The sequence below is a fragment of the Oryctolagus cuniculus genome, chromosome 17 (assembly GCF_964237555.1).
Source record: "Oryctolagus cuniculus chromosome 17, mOryCun1.1, whole genome shotgun sequence".
Classification (NCBI taxonomy): Eukaryota; Metazoa; Chordata; class Mammalia; order Lagomorpha; family Leporidae; genus Oryctolagus; species Oryctolagus cuniculus.
The window spans coordinates 50,376,565-50,401,604 of NC_091448.1; the positions used below are offsets into that span (position 1 = coordinate 50,376,565).

General features: G+C 62.5%; 1 protein-coding gene and 1 long non-coding RNA gene across 3 annotated transcripts in view; one reads left to right on the plus strand and one right to left on the minus strand.

The window, feature by feature from the left end:
* Positions 1 to 23,191, minus strand: part of WSCD1 (WSC domain containing 1) — a 36,881-nt gene extending 13,690 nt beyond the window's left edge. The window contains exons 1-5 of one of the 2 annotated variants that reach the window (XM_017349124.3): positions 22,958 to 23,191; positions 13,645 to 14,350; positions 8,451 to 8,565; positions 6,716 to 6,900; positions 4,260 to 4,381 (exon numbers count right to left, since the gene is read on the minus strand). In XM_017349124.3, the coding sequence (XP_017204613.3) occupies positions 4,260 to 4,381; positions 6,716 to 6,900; positions 8,451 to 8,565; positions 13,645 to 14,074 (852 nt within the window). In that variant the 5' untranslated portion in view covers positions 14,075 to 14,350; positions 22,958 to 23,191. Of the gene's footprint in view, positions 1 to 4,259; positions 4,382 to 6,715; positions 6,901 to 8,450; positions 8,566 to 13,644; positions 14,351 to 21,981; positions 22,129 to 22,957 lie in introns of those variants that run through there. The other variant, XM_070060044.1, reaches the window with a different exon arrangement.
* On the plus strand, positions 4,941 to 11,693 carry LOC127484450 (uncharacterized). The gene is made up of 3 exons (XR_011383288.1): positions 4,941 to 6,507; positions 7,544 to 9,121; positions 9,613 to 11,693. It is a non-coding gene; the product is annotated as an uncharacterized lncRNA (long non-coding RNA).
* Positions 23,192 to 25,040: the final 1,849 nt, after the last annotated feature.

Below are 25,040 nucleotides of genomic sequence, written 5' to 3' on the forward strand. Positions count from 1 at the left end.
CTGGGCTTTAAAATCCCAGGACACCAGTCCAGCCCCTCTGGCTGGCAGAGACTCACACCAGTCAGATGCTGAGCCCCACCCCCACCCCACAAACACTCTGCAAACAGCACTCCTGGAGCGCCCCAGACCCATTTTCATAAACTTGCAGAAAACGGTAGAGTTTGATCTGAGGTCAGTTTCAGAAGCCCCAGGACTGGTGCTCAAGGAGGGCGCCCCCTCTCTCCCCGCCCCCAACACCCCACCTCTCACAGCTGCCGCTCTGCGCCCTGCTGCCACAGCCGGCCCCAATTAAGCGCCCAGACGCCACTCCCAGCTTAGCGCTGCCCCACTGAACGTGAGCGCTTCCCATCATACAGTCTTGGAACACACGTTCCATAGCTACGTCACAGCCCGCTGGATGCCACGGTGGCGTCACTCTCGCCGCCCTGTTCTCACAGCTCAGGGCACTGGGGCCTGTTTTGCAGCCAAGCCTGGATGTGAGGAAGCCTTTACAGCCTCCCCGCCAGCGGCCTTTCCCCAGAGGCAGAGCCTGGCGCTCCTCGGCCTCCGAGCACCTGGGTCCGTGGCAGGCTCAGCTGACTTCGATGCCAGAGGCAGTATTTGCTTCTTCATTTTTTTTAAAGGTTTATTTATTTATTGAAGGGCAGAGAGAGAGATTATCTTCCATCTCCTGGTCTCCTGGTTCACTCCCCAAATGGTCGCGACGGCCAGGGCTGGGCCAATCCGAAGCCAGAGACCAGGAGCTTCATCCGGGTCTCCCATTTTGCTGCCTTCCCAGACGCATCAGCAGGGAGCTGGATGGAGTGGAGCAGCCAGGACAGGAAGCAGCGTCCATGTGGGATGCCGGTGCCGCAGGCGTCAGCTTTAGCCGCTACACCACAGCTTCTTCATTTTCAGCAACAAGTTAGAAAGGACGGTGGTTCACCAGGGTTCAGACCCAGGCCTGGGCACGGCTGCCCAGCAAGGGGAAGCAGGCTCTCCAGGGCTGTGAGCCCCCCACCAGGCCCCCACCAGGCCTGGTGGATTTTGTCACCCAGGGAACCCGTGGCAATGTCTGGCGTTGGAACCGCCCCTGCAGTAAGAAGTGGTGCTACCAGCATATGGCAGGTAGGGGCTGGGGCTGAGGCTGTGTCCTGCACCACAGCAAAGCCTCCTGGGGCCTGACGTGAGGATCCCGACACCTGTGGAGCTGAGAGCAGGAGCCCAACAACGCAGAAGGCTTGAGTCCCAGTTACCCCGACGTCCAGGGCGGCAGAGGGAGAGGGGCTCGCTCCGTGGGGTGCATCACAGCTTGGCCTGGATGCGCCACGTCCCAGGCACCATCCTTGCCCTGCTGCCTTAGCGTCCCTAACTCTGCAGCCGGCTCACAGGCTGACCTCCATGGCCGCTTCACCGAGGCATCTCGGGGTAGCCCTTAGGGCTGCCGCCTCCCCGAGCGACCCTCCCCAGCTGGCCAAGTCTGTACCCCCCACCCCAGCTGGGTCCCGCTTCCCCTTCTTCTAAGTCCCCATGTCCTCTCAGGTACATCCGGGTCCTGCAGCCTCTCCTGGATCGACTCCCTCCTTTATCACCACGCCCTCCCTGCCAGCGTCAGCCCCAGCAATTTGAAGCCTTTACCTTCTTGTCTATAACCGCAAAGCAGAGCCCTCTGGGCCCTGACGGGCAGCCCCAGGGGAGGCACCCCCAAAATACCCCGGGGCACCTGCTCAAGGTGCTGCTGGCGACCCACCCTCCCCCAAAAGCATCCCAAGTCAACATCAGTGGAAAGGGTATAAAATTAGCACGCCCTTGGCCGAGGGCGACACTGCAAAGTTAACTAGAGCGGGAAGGACGCAGGCTCTCTCACCCCGCTTCGTCCAGGAGTGGTTTTTGCCTTGGGTTTGGTTTCTAACGGATTCGCTCACACAAAACCACCTAAGGATAGTCTGTAAAAGCAAAAGGCTGAAAAGAACTTCAATGCTTAGCAGTAGGGGACTGGTTAAATAAATCGTGGGGCATCCTTGGAATGGGAAAAGGAGGGGGCGGCGCTCTCTGTTCTGACGAGGGAGCACTCTCCAAGACGCGGCGCTCTGTCGGCTGACAATGTGTTCAGCGTGGGACGCGTGCGCTCGCTCCTGTCTGCAGGGCTGGGAGGGGAACGGGCGAGGAGCAAGGGCTTGGACGGCCTGAATCTCTCTGACAGTGGCAGCCCGGTGGGGAGGTCACAGGAGTGAGAGGAGGGCTTCCCCCCGAGCCCTGGGCTATGTACTTCTTGTGCTCCACGTGAGCGTTTGACTCCCTTCAAACTAATCTGAGGGGCAGGCATTTGGCACCCCTTGGGAGGCCCACGTGCCAGACTGGGAGTGCCTGCTTCCAGGCCTGGCTCCTTGGCTTCTGATCCAGCTTCTTGCACGTGCGCACCCTGGGAGGCAGTGGGTGATGGCTCAAGTGCTGGGAGACACAGACACAGTTCTGGGCTCCTGGCCTCAGCCTGGCCCAGCCCCGGCTGCATGCGGGGGAATGAACCAGAGTACGGAGGACACCCAGTGTCTCCTCTCTCCCTCTCTTTATTTAAATAAAATTAATAGAATGAAAAGTAACCTGAGCCCCCCCACCCCGCCCGCCCCTGAGCACACAGGCATGGTGGCTGCGCACTCCCAGTCCTCTTGTGTGTTCTTGTCTTCCCCAGCGCCATACCTGGAGCGGCCACAGCACACAGGGAGTGCAGGCTGTGATGTCAGCGCTCCCTCTGCACCTGCTCGCGAACACGCGCACCCTCTCCAGATCTGCACTGCTTCTGGAGCCGCTGCTGCCCGCTGCACTTCTCCCCTGGCATAGCTGCTGGGAAGACCGACCCACGAGAAGGCCCCTGGCCCGGTGCCCGGGACATGCCAGGACTCCCCCCAAGGTTGCTGGCTGGGGGAGGCCCGCCTCCAGCTCATGCTCCTCTGATCTCGGTGGGGAGAGGGAACTGCAGGTGCCACGGAAGCCCTGAAGGGGCGGAATGAGCAGGGGCCAGCAGCCCAGGGGCGTCTCCGCCGCCTCTGCCCACAGCGCTGCTCCCACAAGGACCAGAGGGGAAGAAGAGGTCCCCAGGCCAGGTGTCTGAATCAGTCAAGTCCTCGCATTGTGTCCTGTGAGCCCTGACGCCCAAGACATCCTCTGCAGTGGCCTCGGAAGCTCTGGTGACATGGGAGACGTGCACTGAAGGATGTGCTGGGACAAGAGGAAAAGTCTCCTTCATCCCCACCCCGCCCCGGGGCGGGGAGTGTCTGGGGAGAGCCGCGGGTGGTGGGAGCAGGAGGAGGGCAGGCAGGGGGCACAGCAGCCGTGGGGCTCCCTGGGGTCCACTCACACCTGCTTCACTGGCACCCACCCATGCCCCCTCACACCACCAGCAGGTGCTGGAGCTGGCAGAGTTCAAATCCGAGCTCCAGCACAGACGGCCTGTGTGAATCCGGGCCTCGGTTTCCTGACCTCCCAAGTAGAGAGAGATAACCCTGGTCCTATCTGGTAAGGAACAGAGGAGCTGACACACCTAACGCGCTGGGAACAGCACAACCCACGAATGCCAGCATCTATAGACCATTTGCATCCTCAGTGGTGGCGGGCAAGGCACACCTCCATGTAGCCCAGTTCTGCTACACTGCCACGGGCCACAGCCTCACTCAAGATGACCGAACACCAGCCTACAGCCCCCCACGGCCACTTCTAGAACCACAGCCTCTCCCTGCCACCTGCAGGTGCCTGCACTCCAGCCCGAGGCTCTGGCCGAGCTCTCTGGACACACCCTGTGGGGTTTCTCCCACACCCGGCTGGTCTGTCCCTGGCCAGTGCTGGGTTCCCATCACAGAGCCAGCATATGACGCAGGGACAGGGGTGTCTGGGGCCTGGCGCAACCCACACACGGCGTCACATTCCGCTCCTCAGCCCAGGCTGAGCTGAAGGAGCAGGTGCATTGACCATGGTCCCCGGGGTCCGAGTCACGGCCCCACACTGTCACTGCAGACAACCGGAGCCCGCCAGCAGGCCCAAGCCAGCACCTTCTTGCTTCCGAACCAAGTCTATTCAACACCTGACACTCATGCCAAGAGCTTGCACAGCAAAGGCACACCCCGGCTGACCACTGCACCTCTGACCTCACATCACCAGCCCTCCTCAGCTCCCCCGCCCCGGGCTGCCACAGTGCACAACCTGCAGGCCAGCACGGAGACCCCCACCACACAGGCACGCCTCCGGATGGTTCCGGGAAAGGCCTGTGAAATTCCGACAGGTCTTACTTTCTGAGAACAAAATCCGGAGCACGTCTCCAGGGTCATGTTGGTCTGCAGCAGGGAGTCGGGGAAGGCGTGGGTGACATTGTCCGGCACTCGGAAGCACCCGCGGTAGGTGGCAGTCCGCCCTGTGGAGAAGGAAACGGGTGAGGGTGAGGACGGCGCTGGCACAAGAGAGACCCCGGAGAGAGGAGCACACCTGTGAGGAGGGGCGGACTTCGAGTCCGCAAGCAAGCTGTCCTGGACGGGGGGCGGGGGCTAAGCTGAGCCCCTGGGCGGCCAGGGACGCTGACGGGGGCCCGCATGCCTGACTATGCCAGGATGCCACAGCAGGCGACCTGCAGGCTGACTCCCTGGACCCTTCTTTGTCCTCCGAGAGCACCACGAGAAAAGTCGACTTGGACGCCTGAAATCCTGCCACGTGCCCTCTCGCCGTGGCCCTGGTGCCACCGCCACCACTATGCTTCTAGCGGGGTTTCCCTCTCTGATCTTGAACCCTGAGACGACTCCTCAAGATGGCTCCCAAGGGAAGCCCCTCACGAAGCTGCCCTCTAGACCTTCTGTTGGCGTCCCTGGTGCTAAAAGGAACCTTCCGGAATGTTCCGGCTCTGCCCCCTCCCCCATACTTGCTGACCTCACCAAGCTTCTCTGGCAGCATCAAGGTTCTCATTCCATGTTTGTTCTTGACAGCAGGTTTCCCGGGACTTGGCACCTCCCTGGCTCTCCCTGCACCCTTGGGTGTTCTCTAGTCAGAGCTACGTGACACTGTTCCAAGCAGCAGAGACCCTGCATCTGGAAGCCCACCCGGGTCGACCCCAGCCAGGGCACAGAGGTGGTGCAGGGAAGCAGCCCAGCTTCCACCGGGGCCACCTCTGCCACTCCACTCTGGCCCGCCTCAGAGTCAGAATGCCTGCGCCTGTTTCCCACCTCCACACCAGGAGCAGCACCAGGCACCCACAGCTCTCCCCGGTGGGGCAGAGGCACCCACGGCTCTCCCCTGGTAGGGCCAAGGCACCCACGGGCTCTCCCCTGGTAACACCGAGGCACCCACGGCTCTCCCCTGGTGGGGCTGAGGGTGACGGTTAGCACTGGCCCACAAAACTCCTTCCCAGGACTCAGAAACACTTAGGTGGACCAGGCCCCGGTCCTCGGCCACCCACTAGGGCAGTATGTAGGAGAGGAGAGTCAGAAGGACACACAGGACCCAGGGAGGCTGGAGGGACCAGCGTGCCGGGGAGTCCCCGGCTGCAGAATGGAGCTCCCAGGGGAGGCTGCCTGGGGGCCACACTGTGCTCCCCGCAGGCCAGGATCCTACAGAAACTGTGACGGGGGAGGGGCAGTTGGTGAGGCTGCAGGAGCTGCCTCTGGACCTCACCGATGGCACCAGGAGGCCACCTCGGGCGGTCTCTCCTACACCCTTCTGTCTGCTCCCCGGACAACAGCCCAGGGCCACCAAGGGCAGAAGGGCATCCCCGAGGGGCAGAGGCCTGGATGTGCTAGGGGCCAAGCTCCCTGGTCCCAGCTCTCTGGGAGAGCACCCTGGCAGCTCGAAGCTGCAACTGACGACAGCGGCCGCCTGGTTGCCTCTTGCTCAGCCCCTGGGGAGCGAGCGGAAGCCGCCATCAACCACACGGGGCTCCAGCCTGCCACAGCGAGCGGCTGCCATTTTCCACATCAGCGTGACAGCAGGTCCAGCCGGCTCACGAGCTGGGGCTGCCCTGAGGGAGTGCACATCTGTCCCTTAACCAGTGGGCGACAGAAGCAAAGCCGATGTCTCTAGACTTTCACCAGGTGCATTTCAGTGACATTCGAATTCTACCGTACACAGGGGCTTGAAGCCCAAGCCCCACGGCATGCCAGGTCTCAGGCCTCCCTCCCCACCCCGCTCAGCCGTGAAAATCACCCCTGAGGCCACCGAGCCCGGCAAGGCCCGTGCTTGGACCCAGAGCTACACAGTGATGTCCCTTTCTCTCACCTCTGTGGTTCCTACTTCTCTCTGTCTGGACACACGGATTGCTTTTCTTTGCTGCTAATTAAGCTATGCATTTAAAATGCTCAGTTTCATCCAGCATTCCTAGCTGGAACTTTTCAGATTCTCTGATCCACCTCATTCTAGCCATCTAGGTCTGCTGCTGCAGTTCACTACACGAACCTAGAGAGGGCCACTGAGCTGCCTGAAGACGCACAGCACATCCAAGGCGTATCAGGCCTCAGGCCTCCTCATTGGTTTCTCTGCTGTGAGGGACAGGGACAGGTGGGCCTCGGACACAAACTCAGAAATCGTCTTTGAGGGACCCTAACCACCACCCCCCCCCTTGCTGGGAGCCCCTCTGGGGAAGACGACGGGGGAGGCAGGGCACAGGTTCTGCCCGCCCCGGCCCTCCGCAGTTTGGGTGAGCGGCTGCAGGGGGCAGTGAGGGCCCATGGGTTGAGCAGAGCTGGGGAGAGGCTAGCACACTCACGCTTCCGGGAGCCCGGCTGCAGGTCTTCCACCCGGTACACGGAGAGCCGGCCCACGGCCCCGCACGCTGTGCCCTTCTCCCCTTTGCACTCCTGGTTGCACTCGTCCAGCCCGACGCGTGTCGCTGGGAGCCGGTTCCCGCAGTAGCACTCGGCTCCGGCCTCCAGGCCGGCATAGACGTAGGACCTGCAGGGACACGGGGCCTGGCTGGCTCAGGAGGCTCTGGAGCTGGAATAGGGGTTGAACTTGAAGCTGAGGTTGGGTCCGGGCGAGGGGGCGTCAGCAGGTGGGAGGCCTTGGGGCTCACGTGAGGGTCATGTGACAGAGTGCAAGGCTCAGACTTTCCTTTGTGACAAACAAATTTCACCTGCCCCACTGGTCCTCTTGTCACCCCCGGTTTCTGCCCCCTAAGGTGACATCCAGGGTTCTGGGTTACGAAAAGATACAGGTCACAGGCTGGGAACCTGGGTCTCACGGGGTTGCGGGGGGAGGGAAGGAGCCGATGCACGGTGCTAGGGTTTGGATACAGGTTTAGGTGTTTGGTGTTCCCCACGGGCTTGGCCTCCAACCTCCTAATCCACTCGTGGGTGTGAAGGCAAGGCCTACAGGTGGGGATGGGCTGCATCAGACCGGGGGGGGGGGGGCACGCAGTGAATGGCAGCAGGCACACAACAATCCCCAGGGGACAGCGTGCCCCGGCTCATGGACCGGCACTATGGCACAGCCCGCTTCTCCACTGTCAGGTGCGAGGCCATAGGAAATGCCTGGAAACGGACTGTGCAGGGCCGAACTGCACAAAGCAGCCCCTGTTTTCAAACTCCCTTTGCAGGGCGCCTGGGCGGCACAGGCCTGGATGGAAGATCCGTGCAGATGCTTCTAGTCCCCGTCTGGCCTCCGACTCGCTGTGAGACGCTCCAAGGCCTAGCTTCCTGAACTCTCAGACCCAAACGAGCCTGTATCACCCTTAGCTCTGGCTTCAGCTAGACTGTGCAGTGCGTACAGGTAGAGATCCCGTCCATTCTGTCTCCAGCCCCCATTTTTCCACCTGTAAAATGGCCTCGCTACCTGACAGAGGGTACTGAGGATTTATATGACGTAGCAAACAGGAAGAAAGCTACCGGGCTGGAAACAAATGACAAACGCCGTGTGCTGACTCTGTTTCACCTGCTTCCAGCAAGCACAGGTAGGTGCGCACACCCAGGCAAGTGCAAAAACACTCATGCACGCACGCACGCACACACACAGAGTGCATCCTAGTGGGGACAACAGGGACTGGTCCATGCCAAGGGAGAAGTGCCCCAGAACTACTGGGCGAGCCGGCAGTATCCGAATAGGCATATCTTGTCATGAACACAAGACAAATACTTTTCCTGGGTTGGGGGTGTGGCTCAGCAGCTGAACCTCTGCCTACGCTGCCAGCATCCCACATCAGAGCACCAGTTTGATTTCCTTCTGTTCCGCTTCCGATCCTGCTCCCTGTTAATGCACCTGGGAAAGCAGTGGAGGAGGCCCGAGTGCTTGGGCCCCTGTATCCACCTGGGAGACCCGGACGGAGCGCCCGGCGCCTGGCACCACCCGCCCATAACATCCTTTCCTACGGACACTGGGATCTGATGAATCGAGGTGTGACTGCACCACGGCAATCAGCCACTGGCAGCCAAAGGGTCACCTTGTTCGGGGACTGTCCCCCGAGCGCTGTGCCAGCAAAGCCGACCTTGTGGGGCCCCGGCACTCACCGCTCAGCACACGCATCCTGGCAGTGGGCGACGGTCATCTTCCTCAGGTCATAGAACACCACCCCCTTCAGTGTTCTCTCCTGGCCGGCATCGCGGAAGCACCCAATGTAGATGCCTGCCGGGATGAAGCGGCATGGAGGTCAGAGGCCCAGCACATGGCAGGAAGGGTCCTGATCACGGACAGCCCCACCCTCGGGAGGAGCCACGGGGACTCAGGGACTCGGGGCCTGGCCCCCTCCTCGCTGCGGGGACCGTCCACCTTTTGTTGCACACTCTTTATTACACTCGCACGTGTTTGGGGGTTGAGTGTGAGCATCTGGACACGTTCACGATGTCCATCTCCCTAAACATTTACTACATTTTATTAACATGCACTGGTCATACATGTCTGTGGGGTATGCTGTGGTATTGTAATGAAGTGTACAATGGGTGCTGATGGAATCAGCATGGGGGCAGCTGTCGTCTCCTCGTCAGGACGCCACGCTTGGAGCCCTGGGGAACACACGGCACCCACACAGACACCACTGGGTGCCAGCGGGGCATGGCTTTACGAATGACAGCTCCCTCCTGCCCCCTTTCGTAGTGGCCGGCCTACCGTCCACACGGACAACCCAGCAGGAGCCTGGCGTCAGCCTGACTTTCCTCCATGGCCCCTGGCTCCCCACATCTGGGTCAATGAATGACCTTCCGTGGGCTCTGACCTCGTGTCCTGGACAGGAGCCTGCCTGCCCCCTGGGAGCCGCAGGGAGGACACTGGTGGGGGAAGGTGTGGTGTCGGCCGATAGAAGGAAGCTCTTCTGGGCGGGGAGAGCTATTTCCGGGGAAGAAAGCCATGGCAGGTGTTTGGGGCGGAGGCCAAGATGCCACTTGGGACACCTGTGTCCCATATAGAGCCGGGGTTCCCGCCCCGGCTCTGCCCGATTCAGCTTGCTGCCGACGCTCTCGCCGGGCCAGGTACTTGAATCCCTGTCTCTGCCATGAGGGACCCGGATGGAGCTCCTGGCTCCAGCCTGGCCCAGCCCTTGCTGCTGAAAGCATTTAGGGAGAGAGCCAGTGGATGGGGGACTCTGTCTGTCCTGTCCCTCTCTCTATCACTCTGCCTTTCAAACAAATACAAATAAAATCCAAAACCGCTTTTAAAAAGGGAATCCTCTGTGTCCAGCAGGGAGCAGGCCCTCACTGCTGGAGTGCACTTGATGTGCGGGCTAGCACGTCGGGGGCCGTGCGTGGGCATCAACCAGACCCAGCCACCGCAGGGCCCTCTCCGGTCACCTCAGGTATGGTCCTGGAAGGGGACACTGAGGGACAGCCCCACAGAGCTGCGGTGGCGGCACCGCCGCACTGTCACACCCCGGCCGGGTCCCCAACAAGAGTGGGAGACACCTCGCAGAGATGCGTGGAGAAGCTGCCGCACACGAGCCTACGCACACGTGTGTTTGCACACACGCCCTGCGAGCTCTGAGCGCACACCCACGAGAGCCGCACAACCGGGGCCCATGACACACGCCACACTCCTCCCCGAGGATGCCTCTGAAACGCCAGCTGTGGGCACCCGACGGCCTCCCCAGGAATGAAGCCGTCTCCAGGAGGAGGAGGGAAGTCCTCACGACTGAGAACTCTGTTCTGGGGCCAGGGAGGGAGCACGGGCTGGGTGATTCCCAGGAGCGAGCCTGCCGGCCACTTGCTTCTAGGGCCCCAAGTGGGGTGTGGCTTTTCTGCATGAGGACCACACATCATCCCTGCTCTCACTCTGCTCACGCTGTGCCTCGATTTCCCCAACTGTCAAATGGATCAGTGCCCCCCACCGCCAGTTCATTTCTCCCTCTTCTGGGCTTGTCCCTGGTCCTCCCTCACACCCACGTGCACCTTTCCACCTGTCCCTGAAGGCTGGAGGCCCCGGCGCTGACCCTGCCAGCTCCCTGGGTCCCCACCTTGCTCTGCGTTCCAGGCCTGAAAAACTCACTATCAGCCAAACCATTGTCACGAACCTTTGCTGTTAATGTCAATAAAACCCTTTCATGCTTGTGTGCCCTGTCTGTTAAACACAATGCTCCTAAAAGCCACCCCCAAACAGCCCCCGGATGCAGGCTGAGAGTGGACGGCCCAATGCCAGGAGGGCGTGGTTCCCAGGGCCCTAAGCTGAAGGGCAGCGAAGCAGAGGAAAAGCACTGGGCAGCAGGAGGCTGCACTTCCTGTCACGCCAGGAGCTCAGGGCGGAGGGTGCTGGGGCTAAGAAAGGATGCCACAGCCACCGTCTTCCACGGCTGCCCAAGGCCTGGCTCCCGGGAGGCCTAGGAGCCCCACAGCCCATGTGACCACTCCCCACGTGCCGTGCACGGGCACCTGCTGCAGCTTTGAGGAGCGCGTAGACAGCCTTCACCCCGGGCGGCCGGCACAGGCTCTCCCCTTCCGCCTGCCCACTAAGGACAAGAAAAGCGGAGCTGGAGAAACTCCTGGCTCAGCAAAGAAGCAATTCTGCCGCTACTGGCAATGGAACATATGCAAAACACAAGCTCCGGGACTGTTAAACGTGTTATCTCTGTAAACGGGCAGTTCACAGCAAGGCTGCGACGGAGCTGTGCGCAAGACCTTCAGGCTGAGCCGTGCAAACTCGCTTCCGGAGACTGGATGGCATCAGCCCTGGAGCACAAGCTGACCTAGGTTCAAATGCTGGTTCCACCATGATCTGTGCGGCCAGGGGTGTACAGCTTCCCCTCGCTGAGCCGCAGCCCTCCCATGTGTAAAATGGGGATATGGTGCCGATTTCACAGAATGGTTTCAACAATTTCCCAAATAATGCGAAGTGCAGTTAGACTCAAAATTTAACACAAGGCTTAGGCTAACGAGTGCTCAGCTCATTATTAATAAACATTTTTAATTCTTTTACTTGCTTGAAACTCAAATTCTTCATCATTAAGACAGTGACAGCAGGGGCTGGCCATTCGAGGCAGGTTAAGGCACCACTTGTGATGCCGGTATCCCATCCTGGAGTAGTGGTTCTAGTTCCAGCTGCTCTGCTTCTGAACCAGCTTCCTGCTGATGAGCCTGGAAAGGCACTGGAGGATGTCCAAGTATCCGGGCCCCTGTCCCCATGGGGAGACCTGGATGGAGCTCCTGGCTCCTGGCTTCCGTCTGGCCCAGCCCCAGCCACTGTAGCCATTTGGGGGATGAATCAGCAAATGGAAATCTCTGTCTGTCTCTGTCACTTCGCCTTTCAAATAAATAAATCAACCCTAAACAATAAATAAATCAAATGGTGATAGCATCACTTACACCAGAAGGTTGCTGGAAGATTAAATTACGGCAGACGCCCATCTATCCAGAACAGCGCGTGCCACACAGCAGACGCCGCAAAGTCACGGCCATCAGCACCCCATCCCAAGTGGCCAACCCGGGGGTCAGGAAGCGCTGGCTGAATAATTAACACGTTAATAAGAAGAGAGGAGAAGGGCTTCAGGTGGTCAGCCTCGGGCTCCCCGGCATAGGCCTGGCTGCCCAGGGCCTCGGGGGCAGCAGGAGGCACATGGTGGCCCCTGGACCCCTGGCAGTGGAGGAGAAGGTCCCTCCTTTTATCTGGAAGCACAAAGCACGGCTTTTCTAACTCCATGCCAGAGGCCAGGGACGGAGGGAGGCAGGCAAGGCATCCCTGTCTGCGTCCACATCTGTTCATTTGCACATCAGAACAGACAGGCCGCCAGGCTATTAACGGCGGCTCAGGAGGGAGTGGGACGTCTTCGGAAATTACTGTTGATAAAAAACAAACTGGCCACGGAGAAGTTACACCGTTCTTCCCCTAGTACTGAAGCTTTATCCCATTATGGATGCTGTCCAAGGTCTAACGAAACACCCCGTGATGGACGGGGCCGCCTGCAGCTTCCGCGGGGCTGGCGGCCGGCCCGGGCTGGGAAGAGACCCTGGCGGTGGTGTAAGCAGGGGCAGGACCACGGCCACTTCCCACGGAGCGGGAGCGCTCCAGCCATGCCCACCCGGCCCCTCTACCCCCAGACTCACTTTCCTGCGGGGGATAAATAAAGCCCACCTTAAATCCTGGGCCATCTTCCAAACAGTTCACAACCAGATCTGCCACCCCCCCACCCCGGGCTGGCCCTGAAGTTAACCCTTTCCTGCTGGGTAACAGGGGAGTTTGGGGGTCAGTGGTGTGTGGGGGGGCAGCCAGAGTAGAGATAGTACCCCCACAAGGGGGCAATAACTATGTGTCACAGGTGTGGCGGTGAGTCAGCACTTTAACAACTGGCGTGGAAGTGAGTCACCACTTGATCAACAGGTGTGGAAGTGAGTCAGCACTTTAACTGATGTGGAAATGAGTCAGCGCTTTAACAACTGGAAGCCCAGACAGCCGGGTAACAGGTGAATCTCGGGGCGCTTCACGTCTACCCACAATCCCTCACACGTCTCCTGAACTCTTCCGGAGGAATTTCAAAGTCAAGGGGCGCTCATTTGCTCTCTTGGACACAGATCACTCCGAACCCAGGCCAGGGCGGGCTCCCCCTGAGCCCTCCCCTCTGCCGGTCACCGGCAAAGTCACTTCTGTCTATGCAGTCCACAAGCCCTCTGCAGGTGGATCTGCACCCCAGTGGGGCTGGGCTGTGTCTTCCCGGCTGCAGTAGCAGAGCGAGATCTCCAGGGGGCGCACAGGGAGACTCTGAGGAAGCGTGGGATTTGCCTGAGCTCACAGAGCCCGGAAGCGGCAACACCAAGAACTCGGCGCGCTCTTTCCGCGGCCTTCTTTCAAGACCTCCAGGCTGACTTCTAGAAGTCACTTACACTTTAGTCTGAACAAGCTGCACTGGCATGCTGGGGCATCTACAGAATTACATCTGTGTGCACAGAGCATCTCACCCCTCTCTTCCTGCCCACAAGGCCTGCTGAGTCCTACAGCCCCTTGGCCAGGCTAGCTGAGCCAGCCTCTCCCCCGGGACCCTCTCAGGATCCTCCAATAAAGCTTTGCTCTCAGCTCCTAAACCCTGCCACTTGGTGCTCTGTGCTCCGGCCACCCTGCTGGCAGCTGGCAGAGCAGCTGGTCACGTGACAGTGGCAGGGCTCTGGGTGACACGCTCACAGGCCCCGGCAGCTGCAGGACAGAGGAAGGAAGAGTCTGGGGCGGCCACGGGCCCGCAGCGCCCGCCTGTCAAGGGGCCGGAGAAAGGGGTTCCAAGAACGCGGCTGCACCCACCTTGGCTTCGGGCGGCGGGCCTGGGGTCCTCGGGGCCCGCGGCAGGTGGCCCCTGGGGGTCGTTCAGGAAGCGGTGGAACCAGCGGCGCCGCAGCTGGCGCAGTTCCGGGCTGCGGCTCCTCTGTGGCCAGCGGAGCCCGGGCGGCGGCCGGGCTGGGGGGCGCCGCAGCACGTCCACGTCGAGCAGCAGGTCGGGGCTGACGCGGGGGGTGCGCAGGGCTCTGCTGTCCAGCAGGCCCACACCCAGGGCCACGGCGGCCACAGGCAAAGCCTGGAGGGGGCCGGGGGCCCGGGGACCAGGGGCGAGGGCCACTCGGGCCCGCTGCAGCAGCAGCAGGCTGCCAGTCATCAGGTAGGCGGCCGTGAGGAAGAAGAGCAGGAACTGTGTTCTGCGGAGAAATTTCTGGAGGCGGAAGAGAGGTTTGGCCATACCCCTGGGCGGCAGGGCTCCCGGCCGGAGCCCCGGGGATGGCTCCTAGTGCCCGGGCAGGACAGAGGCCGGGGCCTCTGGGGACGTCATCCTTCCATGCTGGCTCCCGGGACCCGCCCGTGCCACCCTGGCTCGCCGGTCGGCCCCGGAGCCAGCAGGTGTTCCAATGGTGCTGTCACTTCTCCCCAGGTGGCGCCAGGCCCTGCAGCTGCCTCTGTCCCGGAGTTACCAACACCCCCATCTTCGAGTTCTAGCCGCCCTCATCTGGCTTGAACTCTGAAATGTGGAGAAAGAGAAACTTAGACACAACGTGAAAGTCTGCTCTAGCACCCCACCCCTGAGCAGGACCCCCCCAACCCACGCCGTGCTAGATGTATCAAAGGGCAGCCATGTTGCACGGTTCAAATCCCAGCTCTGTGACACAGGGCAAGTGGCTGAACCCCGTTGGGTGCCAGCATTCCATCTGTGAAGGGGGACCACAGCCCTCGCTCCCTGAGTGACAGCGGAGGCCCAGGGGTGACAGCAGCAGCCCTGGGCAGCAGCTGCCGTGCACCGTGCTTAGCGTGTGCTGGTCACACGTCTTACTCGTCAGCCACACGCATCCGGGGCGGGAGCTTTTATCATCACCCCCATTTGACAGATGAGGAGGGAAGCCATTTTTCCAAAGTCGCAGAGTTACAAAGAGAGAGGACAGATGCGGGGGAGGGACGGGGAGGAGAGAGCTTCCATCTGCTGGTTCGCTACACAAATGAGCGTACTGGCTGGGCCAGGCCGAAGCCAGGAGCCCGAAACTCCATCCAGTCTCCCACATGAGTGCCAGGGACCCAAGCACTTGGGCCATCTTCTGCTGCTCTCCCAGGAGCATTAGTAGGGAGCTGGATAGAAAGTGGAATAGCTGGGATTTGAACCGATGCCCACAGGGAATGAGAGTGTTGCAGGCAGCCACCTAACCCGCTGTGCCACAACACTGGCCCGAGCCTGTGCTCTCAGCGTGAGACATCGCCACAGCTAGGTGCACCTAGCCCAGGTGTCCCATGTGTGTACAACCAGCAGACTCCCAGGATGCCCTGGGGCCACGAGCTGTGTTCTGGAAGGGGCTTCCGCAGAGGCTGGTGGCCGGCTCTCACACAGAAGGAGACCCGGGGGAGGGAGTGGGCTAAGTCCCTGTGCCCCCACCCCTGCCCTAGCCAGAGGGACAGGAGGGCAGGGGGGTCCCCGAGAAGCCCCCGCGGGCGCCTCCACCCCAGGACGGCGGGCTGTGGTTCCCACCGGCGGCGTCTCTGAAGTGCGCTGTTGGGTTTGGCGCGGGGGCCTGCAGCTGCCGCGGGCTGGGCTGCTGTGCCAGGCGGCCCCCAGCACAAGGGCAGGCTTGTCCCAGAAGAAAGGCTCGCAGAAGCGTGACTAAGCCACTGCCCCGTAACAAATGGGGCCGGGACCCCCGCCAGGCCCGCGCGGCCGCTCAATGGCCGCTCTGTGCACAGGGACAGATGGCCGGTGTGACAGGAAAGACAATGTTTGGGCTCCTGGGGCTGGCGTTCCAGGCTCCCACCCCCAGCTGAGGCTGAAGGCCCGAAGGGGCCCAGACCTAGCCCGGCCCTCCCTGACTGCAGGCTGAGGGGCCCCAGGTTCCGGGCCTTCGGGGAGGGCAGGGCCATGGGCACAGGGCTGGCCCACAGAGGGGCGAGGGGAGTGGGGGTGGCCAGGCTGGCTGGACACCAGGAAAGACAGTGGAATTAGCCCCCGAGGCAGGAAGTGCTTTCACATGGGCCTCGGAGCTGTTATTATCTAAGCTGGGGTGTGTGTGTGTGTGTGTGTGTGTGCATGTGCGAGCGTGTGTGTGTGTGTGCCAGGCCCACCCCAGCTAGCCTCATCCGATTTGTACAACCACAGAGAAAATCCCACGAAATCCTGCCTGATCCCTCTGCCTCCAGCCCCGGCCCCTCCAATCCTTCTTCCACAGGCTGCCAGGGCGAGCCTCCAACGCTCCAAACCTCATCACGGGGCTCTCTGCATAAAACCCCTTTCAGAAGCTCCGGTGGCTTTAGGGATCAGCTCCAAGCTCCTTAGCATGACATCCAAGGCCCCCTTCACGATGTGGCCTTTCTGGCCTCGTCTTCCCTTGAGAGTCTCTCTCCCTCTCTCTCTCTCTCTCTCTCTCTGTCACACACACACACACACACCCCTACCTCACAGTCCAGCAGAGCCACCCATAACCACAGCACATCTGCCTCAGTGCCTTTGCACAGGTCGCTCCCAAGCCTTCCCCTTCTTCATCTGGAAAATCTCTTATCTTCTAACGCTCAGCTCAGACATCACCTCCCCGGGAAGCCGTCCCTGACTACCATCACCCACTGGCACAGACTCCCTCGGTGTCTCCACCGCCTCTGGTGGCCCCGTGATCCTGGGACAACTAGAACTGTCCACCTCCCCATCAATCACCCAGGGGGACTGTGATGGACTCCAGGCTGGGGGCCATACCAGAGCCATTTTCAGCACTCCAGGCCCCAGCCTGAGGCCTGGCCTGGCCGGGATGCCCAGGGCTCTGTGCTTCTGAATATCATTTTAAAAATGACCAAGAAGACACGGACAGGAAACATCAGAAGCCTGCTCCTATGAGGCAGCAACATCTCAAATTCCACTCTTGCAGAGCTGGGCACAGCAGGGCCCAGGCCCTCCGGCTGGCAAAGGCTACAATGTAACCAAGCCAGGCCTTGCAGACCTGTGGGAGTTAGCTAGAGGACCTCCCAGCAGGTGCTCCCCGCCCCCAGGTGGTCACTCTAGGAAGAGGCGTCTCCAGGTCTGTCCAGAGAAGAGTTCAAGTTCTACGGCTGGGATCCCAACAGTGAGAAATCCGACAGAAGTCCGGGAGAGGCGGCACCTGACGCGAGAACCTACTGGAAAGTGGGCAACGGCTCGCGGCTCAGAATTTTGACAAGCGGGTGCGGCGTTCACTTTGGGTACCTGACAGCAGCTGGGTGGGGCTCCTCAGTGAGGACTCTAAACTCCCCCAAAGTCCTCTTCCCGGGGTGGGAAGCACTTCTGAGGTCTGGGAGTCCACACAGAAGCAGCCACTTCCCCTGCCAAGCAAGCTGTGTCACTGCAAACTTACAAAATCGCCCAGCTGACCGCCAGCCAGGACACTCACTGGGCACTGCACGGCCTGAGCGTCTGTCCCCCTGCCCTGGAGTCGCCTTGCACCTCACGGCCACCATCCTCCCTGCCCATGGGCCCCACTCTCCACTGGCTCCCTCTGCCCGAGGCTGACAGCTCCTCCAGGGCTCGGATCCCACCTGATGCACACGGCCGGCCGGGCAGTGACCCAGCATCTGCCGAGTGACTGAACCCAGGAGAGGGCTGCGGGTAGGCCCGGACACTTGGAGCAGCCGTGCGCGGGCTCGCAGCCAAGCCACAAGGTAAGGTAGACAGCGGAGGCGGCCACAGCTGGAAAGCATCGGGCCACTGCCGGTCTGTACCAGGCCCGGGAGGCTGGCAGCTGTGCCACTGCACCCCAGGCCGTGCGGCACATCAAACCAGGCTGGGTAGACCTCGACACAGGGCAGGGCCTCGGGCCCTCATCTGTTTCAATGGGAGCAAATCAGCATTGGGATGGGATGGGAATGGAGAGTGAATGGGGCACTTCTGTTTCCCACAGGCTGCGTTCTGCACTGGGTAACCCTGCAAGAGAGGCCAACATGGAGAAGCTGCAGGGCGGGCCTGCAACAGCTGTGCCACAGGTGAAACAGTCCCCAGGGCCCCCTCCACCTCCCCTGGCCCCCCCACTCCTTGGAGTGAGCCCGGCAGCCTACTCTTGCCTGAAGTCAATCGCTATGCTAAGGCGGCTGCTGGCTGTCGCTCGCTGTCTCAGTGCCACCGTCTACAAGGCCCGTGCAGCTTTAATGAACAGGCAAGATGGGTAATGCCTTCACCGGCACCACCTCACCGACTCCACGCGACCCTCCCAGGCAGAACCCCGGCTGAGGCCACCAGAACTGAGCAGGTGCAGCTCACCGCCCAAGGTCAGGCAAGCCAGGGCCGGCACTCAGACCCAGGACACCTGTTCCCAGAGCCCACCCCGTGCCACTCCGCTTCCTGCCTCTCTTCCCACACCAGCTCCGGCTTTGCACAAGGCAAGATTTATTCTTGAAAGGAGTCGAGTATGCCTCCGTCAGCGCCTTTTGAAATCCTGCCAGGCCAAAGCTCCTGGAGACGACGATACTAACACACAGCATCTCCTGAGCCAAGCCTTCCAGACACTGCCATGTGTGAAAGGCTCTGGCCGCGGGTCCCTCCCCTCCTTTGCAAATCACAATCACTTGCCCCCCCGAGATGTGGTACCCGGTGGCACCCCTCATCTCAGAACCCTGCACGGTGCTTCAGGGGAGACTGACCAGCTTCCCACCTCTGCCTTGTTGGGAGAGGGTGCCGGGCTAGACACAGGCGCACACCCACCACTGCCATCCTCCTCCCCCACTGGGGTCATTCTGGAGCAGAGCAGGGGCTCCTGGAATCTCAGGCAGGAAGCAGGAGGGTAGAGCAGGTAGGACTGAGAAAACCTGAGCTTTAGTTGCTATGATGCTACCCAGGCTCCAGGCAAGCAGCAGTGGCCAAGTGTCAGGAGTGGGGGAGGGGGGCAGGTGGCACCTCCCCCAGGAAGGCTGGGGGTGCAGAGACCAAGTGTTAGGAGGGGGTGGGGGACAGTGGCACCTCCCCCAGGAAGGCTGGGGGTGCAGAGACCAAATGTCAGGAGGGGGTGGGGGACAGTGGCACCGCCCCCAGGAAGGCTGGGGGTGCAGAGACCAAGTGTCAGGAGGGGGTGGGGGACAGTGGCACCTCCCTGGGAAAGGCTGGGGGTGCAGAGACCAAGTGTCAGGAAGGGGTGGGGGACAGTGGCACCTCCCCCAGGAAGGCTGGGGGTGCAGAGACCAAGTGTCAGGAGGGGGTGGGGTGCAGTGGCACCTCCCCCAGGAAGGCTGGGGGTGCAGAGAGCAGGCGATGGCAGTGGGCAGAGGAGAGGACAAGAAGCAGTCCCTAGGGCTGACAACAGGGCCTGACCAGCAGCCACTGGGGTGCGCTCACATGACTTCTCCAGCTCCCTCCACGCCCTGGCTAGAGGGGACAGACAGTGGCAGCCCAGGGGAGGGTGACTTCAGACACACCACTGCAGCAAAGGCTGTGACACCCCTGGGGCTCCGGGCCACACGCTCTGCAGACAAGCAGGAGAGGGGCCCGCAGGCCCCCGCGGCCCGGAGCCCCTACTTGGGGGCCTTATCGCAGACACGCCTGGGGAGCTCACAGCTGTGCTCAGGGCGCCTGGATGTCCCCTGCCCTGTCCTTCCTCACCCCTCCCCCTCCTGCCTGCACTCAGGCTCAGCACCCGTCACCGGGACCCCAGCCCGCTCCAGCAGGCTGGCCCCTTCCAGTGCCTCAAGTGCCCTTTCCCATGCGAAGAACTAACAGAGCCAGGGCCTGCAGGGACTCCTCAGGGCTCGCACAGCAGAGCCCAGCCGCTTAGCGTGGCACCAGGGGGCCCTTCCTGGCCTAGTCCCCAGCCCCTGTCTTTAAATGCTCTTTCCACAACGCTGAGCCCCAACCACAGGGCCCCCCTCCCCTGCACCCTTCCACCAGCCAGGGGTCGCTGCTCCCCTCTCCTGGCTCTGAGCTGCTTCCTGCGCAGCTCCCCTGCCGCCGCCTCCTCCGAGAAGCCTCCCTGACCCCCCTGGGGGCACCGAGAACAGATGTTGCCGTGGACCGTGCCTGCTGAGCCGTCCTCCTGCCTCCTCCCAGCCAACACAGCCTGAGCCTTGGTCTCCCTCTGGGTGGGGCACAGGGCAGGTGCAGAAGATGAGAGCCCCTGGCCACGCCCTAACGCACAAGCCCGAATCTGGGTCTTGCAGACTGTGAAAGGGAGTGTGGAACGCGACACAAAACACCTGGGCCCGGTCTGGGGCGGGGTCGCTGCCTTCTGAATCTTTTAACTTCAGCAAAAAGGGTCCAAAATTTAAAAAAAAAAAAAAAAAAGTGGCTAAAAGGGTAAAAAGCAAGTGAGTAAGGTCTAAACTCAGTTTGGTGCAATGGGAGAGACGCCCCTGCGGGACCCCAGGATTCACAGGAGAACAAACTGTCACAACCCACCCAGGAGATCGCAAGGCACTCTCGGAACCACCAGGTGTGCTCAATGAATGAGCAGATGAGCAAGCGAATGTGTGATCCCCCCAGACCTCGGGACGTCAAGCTCATCATCATGCCCAGTGCACAGATGCAGCACTTGAGGCTCCGCGAAGGCCCGCCGGCGGCAGCAACGACAAACAGCCACTGCCGGACCCAAGCCAAGTGTTCTGCTGCCAAGCGCACAGGTGCACGCTGGCCTGCGCCACCTCGGCCTGCTCGGCCCCGTGCACTGAGACGGGGCACGACCAAAGGGGCTGGCATTTGCCTCTGGTTGGCCGGTGTGGAGCCCATCCCGCTCCTGGAACGAGCAGCCACGACCAGCCTCTTCTGAGCCACCATTCTTATGGAACCCCATCTTGTTGGTTTGTCTGGGTGCTTCCTCCCCTTGGTGGGGAACCCCTGAGGGGGGTCTGGGTCTCGCTCAGAGTCTGGCAGGTGAACAGGTGTTCAAAGGCGACGGGGCGGGTCGGATAAAGCTGGGCAAGAGCGTGAAGGCCCCAAGCAGAGTTAGCCTGGTCCTTCTCTGGTCAGTGCCTGCCCCTGGGACGGGGACTCAGGGGGCTGGCCCAACACACCGGCTATGATCCTGTCCTTGGGCCAAGGCAGAACCCCCTGGAGGGGGCTCACACCCCCAGGGCGGTCTCAGCTCCAGGGGAGGTAAGTCAACAAGTGGAGGGGAGGGGCTACCTGGAGGAGAAGTGCACCCGGCACATTCCTGCACCCACTTCGCACCTCCACAGGGAACGCAGTGCACAGGGACCGGTCCCTCCATCCCCGCCACGTGTGCCCCCTCATCAGCAGCACAGGTCCGACACTCGTGCAGACCAAAGGTTAACACGGTGGCCATTAAAGACAGGGTGTGGAGCGATGCGAGGCAGCAACACTGGAGAGAAGGGCCACTGCAGCCCAACCCGGCTCCAGCTGCTGGGGACCTGCTCCGCCCCCGCTGGGGTGTGGGATGGTCACTCACACCTCACTGAGCTGCCCACAGTCCTTGTGGCCCCCGGGGGAGAGGTGGGAAGCTCATCTCTCGGAGACCGAGAGCCTATCAAGAGACACAGCCCTGCCCGAGTTCCTGCGGGATACGGCTGCCTCCAGGCCTGCAGGCTGCATCTGGATTCAGAGGCACTGACCGCCTGCTCCGGCTCGCTCCACCAGGAATCGGCTCTGCCTGACCTGGCCAGGCTGCAGACCTGCTGGTGGCCCCGAGGGGCGGCTGCAGCCTGGCGAGGCAGGCAGGCAGCAGGGTCGCGAGGCCAACTTCCTAATGCAGGCTCCTCTGCACTTCCACCCAGAGGTGCTGACGGCCACCGTGAAAGGAGGGACCCTCCTTACCTCCAAGGAAGACATCTTCCAGGAGACCCGAGGAGACGGTCCTGCTGAAGCCCTGAGAGCCAGGCGCATGGGAGGGCCCCAGCCTCCTCTCGGGGGAGGATGAAGCTGTCCCGGGCTCAGGACAGCAGCGCGGCCTCTCACCAAGCTCCCGCCATCCCCTGTGCCCCGGGCGTGCGCTGCTTTTCCTCTGGAAGCCCCCAGAGGCACTTTCTCTGAGGGACTTCTGACGGCCATGCTAAGTCCATGCAGAGGGGCAGAGCACGCTGGAGAGAAAGCACCCTCACCCCTCACCCACGGAAAAGCTCTTGGGATCCCAAGGAAAGCTCCGGCAACTGCAGCCCACGGCCCAGGGCCAGGGACTGACCTCCTGGCCAAGTCTCTCCCTCCCCATCCGCCCGCGCTACCTGTGCGTGAGAACCTGGAAGCTGACCCCACTCCTGATCCCAGCCAAGGGGGTCTCATCACAGGCCAGGCCAACCCCAGCGCCTCCAGGAGCCCGCAAGCGCGGCCCCAGCTACTCCAGAGGTGACGTCTGGGACGTTTTGAAAAGTACAGGCCACCAGGACAGCCCCCCCAACGCCAGGAGTCGGTAGGTCTTGGGAGCAGCCGGAGCCCCCACGGTGAGCAGGTGCAGCCAAGGGCTCCCGCCGCGCCCACGCGGAGTCGGCACCAGGGCAGAGACCCACCGGGAGGCAGGACGCGGGGCGGGGGGGGGGGGGAGAGCGGAGCACCGCCCCGGGGAGGCCACCCCGAGGCAGGGGCCCCAGCCGGGGACGCTTCTGAGCGTCAGAGAGAAACGCAGCTGGCAGCTCCGGCCCCGGAGCCTCCGTCCACCCCAGCAAGCAGAGGCTCCACTCCGGGTAATTTTCCGGACAACACACAGAACGTTTCGCTTTCGCCCCCTGCCTCGGCTCAAGTTCCCCGGGAGACTGGAGAGCGCCGTCCGCGGGCCGGAAGCCTGGCTCGGCAGCCGCACGCAGGGGGCTAACGCCGTGGGAGCCAGCGCGCCCCGACTCTCGCCCCCGCCCCCGCCCCCGGCCCGGGGACCGGACGGGCTCGAAGGGCTCCCGGAGGGGACGCGGCGTGGGCAGCTGCCCTGCGTGCACCCCCGTCCCCGACTGTGGCCGAGCGACCCCCCACCCCCCCACACACACACACCCCGGTACGCGCTCCTACTCCCCTTCCCCAGGCAAGCGGCTCCAGAGGCTGGGAGGTGCCCCCCGCGAGCCCGCCCCGAAGCCGGAGCAGGTGCAGCCCCGCCGCGCTCCCCGCTGCGTCTTCTCAAACTTGTCTGCCTGTGACTGGGGGTGGGGCGTGGGGGAGATACCGCTCGCGACCCGCGCGGCGTCCCGGCTGGGGCCCCCGGGAGACAGGACTCACCTCGAGATCACTGCCGGCTGAGGCGCCTGCATCGGCGGCCACGCGCCCGCCACCCGGGGCGCCGAGCCCGCAGCCCCGCACTGCCCGGCGCCCACACACCCCCGGCGCCTGCGGCGAGCGGACGAACGCGCCGGGCACAGGGCGCCGCCGCCCGGCTAGCGGGGCTGCGGGCGTCCGGGCAGAGGCGCGGCGTTGGAGCGGGCGGGCTGGGAGCCGGCGGGCGGGCGGGCGGGCGAACGGGCGCCCCGCTCTGCACATGCTCACTCGCGCGGCCCGGGCGCCGCGGCCGGCCGCCGCCGGGTCCTAGCGGCGCCGGCGCGCACGCCCGCCGCTCGCGGGAGGGGTCGCGGCCACGCGGGCGGGGGCCCCCAGCTGGCCGGGCGCGCGAGACACCGGCATGGGGCGCGCCGCTGCGCCGCTGCCGAGCCCAGACGTGGCGCCCACCCTGGTGCGCACACCCACACCCACACGTGCACGCACACCCGCGCCACCACAGCCTTGCACTGGAGCCATGCAGCCCCTAACGACCCGCAGACACACACAGGCGTCTGGGATACCGCCACAGTGCCCCCGGGTGCGGGGCCGGGGAGAGGACGCGCGCGCATAGAGGCAGACGCACGCTGGGACGTGGACGCACCCTGAGCCACTGCCTCACCCACTGGTCCACTCACCCCGACGACGCACACTCGCCCCCTGGGCCTCGCTCTCATAAACAAACTGGGACCCTGGGACAGGCGCGCGCACGCACAGCAGCACAGCTTGTAGCGCTCCGGTGCAAGCGCACAGCGCCACAGGCGCACTGGCTCTCCGTCCCGTGCGGGGCCGCAACACTGCCAGCCACGGCTTCGCACGGACGCACGCGCACCACGAGGCCGTCCCGCACAGAATCGCAGCCCGACAAACCAGTGCCCCGCGCCGCCTCGCTACACACTCCGGGCTCTGGCACCAGCTCCTTCCACTGCCTGCCACCGACACGGTCGCCGGCACCAGCCACGCACACGCCACGGTCCACTAACACTCTTGTACAGAGGGACATGCTGGCCAGTGGCTCAAGGCGCTCTCTCTCTCTCTCTCTCTCTCTCTCTCTCTCTCTCTCTCTCTCATACACACACACAGAGGTGGAGAAATGCTAAGCCTCACGAGTCTATACACAACCTCCCTCTTTCAATAAAGCTGGATCCAACCCTAAGGATCCCACCCTCCATCCCCCGCTGAGTAGCTCCCAGATCACAGCATCCACCCCGCGCGGCCAGGTGCACCTGTGGGCGGCCTGGTCCTCACCCAAGGCCGGCTGCTTCGATGCCCCGGGAGGCCGAGGACGGTGGAGGCGGCCAGAGCAGGTGGCAGTGGCTCTTACCCGATCTTCCTGCAGGAGTTTCATGCCCGCGACTCCCGCTAGGGGCAGAGCTGCTTGGCCGGCTGGGAGGAGCAGGCTTTCAACAGGTGCAGGGCGGCAGGAAGAGGATTCGCTGGGAGCGGGTGGGAGCCTTCGGAGCCTCATGCAAGTCCCCCGATGGGCGTCCAGGGCGGGAGGAGGCTCACTGAGGTTTGCACAACAGTCAGACCAAGCCCACCCAGAACCGGAGAGCGAAGACGGAGGGTGCCATGCCCACATTCCAGGCTTGCGGCATAGGCGGTGATGCATGGACATCCCGCACAGCGGTCAGCATCTGTGCTGTCAGCCACAGGTACCCGGCGTGCATGTTCACTGGGCTGTTTCGTTCTCCAAGCCCTCTCCAAGGTCAGCTACATCATTTGCAGGGGCAGACGTGAAACAAAAATGTGGACCCCTTGTTGAAAAAAAAAAGCATCAAAAATTTCAAGAGCTGACAGTAGGGCATTAAGCCAAGTGCAGGGCCCTTCTGGGCACAGACTCATGTGCCTTGCATGGGACTCACGTCTAGAAAACTGCTTGGCTCATCTTACACCCCTGTCCCACTTACAACTCACAGCAAGTTTGCGAGTGCCTTGGTGCGCCCACTTCACAGATGGAGCTCAGTGGATGACTGCCCAAGGCCCACAGCAAGCAGCAAGCAGAGCCCAACGGGGACTCAAACCCAGCCCCTCTGGGAGGCCAGGCACT